This window comes from Marmota marmota, unplaced genomic scaffold, assembly GCF_001458135.2.
Source record: "Marmota marmota marmota unplaced genomic scaffold, marMar, whole genome shotgun sequence".
Taxonomy (NCBI): Eukaryota; Metazoa; Chordata; class Mammalia; order Rodentia; family Sciuridae; genus Marmota; species Marmota marmota.
This window is the reverse complement of record NW_026000001.1, coordinates 3,196,356-3,199,641: the sequence shown is the minus strand read 5'-3', so window position 1 is coordinate 3,199,641 and position 3,286 is coordinate 3,196,356. Positions and strand designations below refer to the sequence as shown.

The window sequence follows — 3,286 nt, the reverse complement described above, 5'->3', positions numbered from 1 at the left end:
CCACCATCCCCACCATCACCACCATCTCCTCCATCCGCACCACCTCCACCATCTCCACCATCTCCACCACCATCATCATGGCCACCCCCACACTCACCCCCACAGTCACCTGACCCTAGCAGCAGACCCCGCCAGCCCAGGTCCCAGGAACAGCTCTGGGGTTTGTGTGCGGCTGTTCATTCCTCAACCACCTCAGGGGCTGACTCTGTCACCTGCCTTGTGTGGAGGAGAGGACGGAGGCTCAGGGAGGGGAAGGGACTTGCTCAAGAGCCTGCATGGAGCTGAGCCGGGCCCAGTGGGGCTGTGATGCCCTCTGGCCTGACCGTCCCCCTGGCCTGACTGTCCCCCTGGCCTGACTGTCTCCTGGCCTGACTGTCCCCCTGGCCTGATCGTCCCCTGGCCGGCCATGCACAGTGTCCCCTCTTTACTTGTCCACCTTGCTCCCTCCAACTCAGATGCTCAGGGGTCCTTGGTGCCCGGGGTTTCACACCAAGTCCTTGCCGCCATCTGTCTCCCCCCATCCCCCCGAGCAAGCCCTGTGGGTCCTCACTCACCAGCCCATGGTCAGCAGGAGGAGCTGACCAGTCTCATCGTGTGTGAATCGAGGTGCCCATCGAGAGCCAGGTTCCCCTCTCGAGGGAGGCTCAGGCGAGGCGCCCCCCGCCCCCGTCCTGGTAGCCAGCTGAGCCGGGCTTTCTCTGTGGAGTGACCGCTGTGGCAGACACAGCCCAGACGGGACACTGGAACAATGGTGGCTTAGAACTTGGGGTCCCCAGTAAGGACGGAGGCTCTGAGCCTCAGTCTCCTCATCTGTAAACTGGGAAGGGGCCCCGAGCCCTGGCCTGCGGGTGGTGGCAGGGTGAGGGCAGATGCCCGGGATTCCGCCAGGCCCTCATCAGGACGAGACTCCTCGGGTTCTGTAGGTCGCTGTCTGAGATGCCCCTTGAGGAGGCCCAGTCCTGGGGGGGGGGGCTGGTTCAGTGGGCCTCTGCCCAGAAGCTGCCGGACGGCCACTGTGGGTGTCTGGTGTTCCTGGAGGGATCCCTGCTGCCCCTGGCCGCCCTGTGGTGTAGGAGTGGCTCGTCATAGCTGACCGTGGTGACTCCCGTAGGGATGGCTGTAGGATGAGTAAGATAATCAGAGTCGACCCTGGACTTGTCTGCTGGAGGCCCAGGGCCTCTCTGTCCACCGGGAGTGCACGCAGCAGAGGCCGGGGGCTGTGCCTTTCGTCTGCATCCCTGAGAACTTCTATTCCCTGCAGCGAGGCCCACAACGGCACCTCCCACCCAGGCCTGCCTCTGCCATCAATATAAGGGTTCAGAAATGGCAACCACTGCCCATTCTTAAGAGTAGACCCAATTCAAAGAACAGCCCAGAGAAGAAATGGAGAAAGGAGTGTTACAGACATTGAGCTCCTGGATCTAGCTGTACCTGAAGCTGGTATGGAGCTTTCTATCCCGCATGACCCCAGAATTCCTAAACACACAGGGGAGCTGCACTGAACCACCCACATTCTCTTGGGGAGTCTCTGTCTGGTGAGCCCCTCCCCCACTTATAAAACGCAGATCTCGACTACAGGTCAGATGAAGGGATCTGACGATCAGGGGTCGCCCACCATCATCCACTCTGCAGCCTTAGCCTTAGATCTTTCCCTGCGTCTCAGTCCACTGATGGCACAGGACAGAGACACGCTCCTAGCAGATTCTGGGAAGAAAAGTCCTCCGTGAATTCATTATCAGAGCCGAAATTATTTTAAGCCATCCAGTGACGGTTTAAATATTTGACATTTCTTAAAATAAATGGAGATCTTCCCAGATGGGGAGTCCCGTGGTCTGAGAAGAGGCTCTGGCCCCCCCACCAGAACAAAAGCCAACCTCCCCGGCCTGCTGGGGAGGCTGCCCTCCGCACCGCCCTGTCCACTTGGCACGTCCACGGCACCCGAGGACTCTGGTGGGACACTCTGTGGACAGCTCTGCTGGACGCGGCTCAGCTGGGCTCCCCGGCAGGTGGGCTCGGCAGGCAGGGGCTGCTCCGGGGAGTGGAGTCCCGCTGAAGAGTGGCCCCCGCCCCCTTCCTGCACCCCACAGGGACCGGGTGCCAGAGGCTGCGGCTGCGCAGGGTCCCTGAGTCTGACGTCCCGGGTCTGAGACCCCCTGGCTGACGTCCAGGCCTCCGCGGGCACACCCCTCATCCAGGTGTCCGGGGCCTCGTGTGCTGGGCCTGGGACGGGCACAGGGGAGACGGCAGCAGGGCAGCCAGACCAGTCCCTGCCCCTGGACGACAGAGGCTGAGGGGCAGAGGAGCTGGAGGCCACCCTGCAGGGCCCCCAGCTCCGTAGTCCTGTCCTCTGGGGCAGAGGGCGGGCGGGAGGGGCTGGCTTCCCCTGTTCCCAGCTTGGGCTTGACCAGGACAAACAGCGGGAGCTGAGCGTGGCTTGTCACCTCTCTTTTGTGCCATTCAGCTCTCCTGTGACCGCAGCTCGACTTGAATCCTCCGAGCGGGCTTCTGGGTTCTGGTCACACACTCTGGACCGTCAGTGTCGATAGCGGTGGGCACCCCAGGGGCTCCTGCAGGGCCCAGGACACAGCGGGGAGCGCGAGGCTGGGCCCGGACTCGGGGGCTCCCTCTGCATTTCTGGAGTCCCCTGGGCCTCCCAGCCCAGGCCGCAGCCTGACACGTCTCACTGCGGGGACTTCTTTCCTTTTCTGTTTTTAAAGAGTTTTCACGATTCCTTTGGTCTATTTATTTACTTGTATGTGGAGGGTCGAACCCAGGGCCTCACGTGTGCCAGGCGAGCGCTCTGCAGGCGGCTGAGCCCCAGCCCCAGCCCCAGCCCATGTCTGCTGGATCTCCCAGACAATGAACACGGGAAGACCCGAGGGAGAGGAGGCCGAGGGAGCGGAGGCCGAGGGAGCGGAGGCGGAGGAATCGGGGGTCAATGACAATGAGGCTGCTTCAGAGGGACCCGGTTGTGGGGAGGGCGCAGAGCAAGTCCCTGATTTAGTTAAGAATATACTTTATCTCCCGTTCTGTCTCTGTTGACTCTTCTGATAGAGCTAAAAATAACCCTCCTCGTTCTAAAAACTGAATTTTATATATAGCTTACGGAGGAGGGAGGGGCTCAGATATAGGTCAAGATGGCCCCGGGACCGTGCTGTTCCAGGGGCACCACGGGTCTAACAAGTGCGCATCGGGTCGGGGGTCCTGATGACAAAGTCACAATGCAGTGAGGACCCCCCCCCCCCTGGGGAGGACGGCGCGGTCACGGTTCCGGAGGTCCCTTTAC

General features: G+C 61.5%; 1 protein-coding gene across 1 annotated transcript in view; it reads right to left on the bottom strand.

The window, feature by feature from the left end:
- Nucleotides 1-79, bottom strand: part of Ano1 (anoctamin 1) — a 108,484-nt gene extending 108,405 nt beyond the window's left edge. Inside the window, 1 exon segment of the mRNA XM_048807613.1 lies at nucleotides 14-79. Coding sequence (XP_048663570.1) covers nucleotides 14-79 — 66 coding nt within the window.
- Between the last annotated feature and the right edge of the window lie 3,207 nt (nucleotides 80-3,286).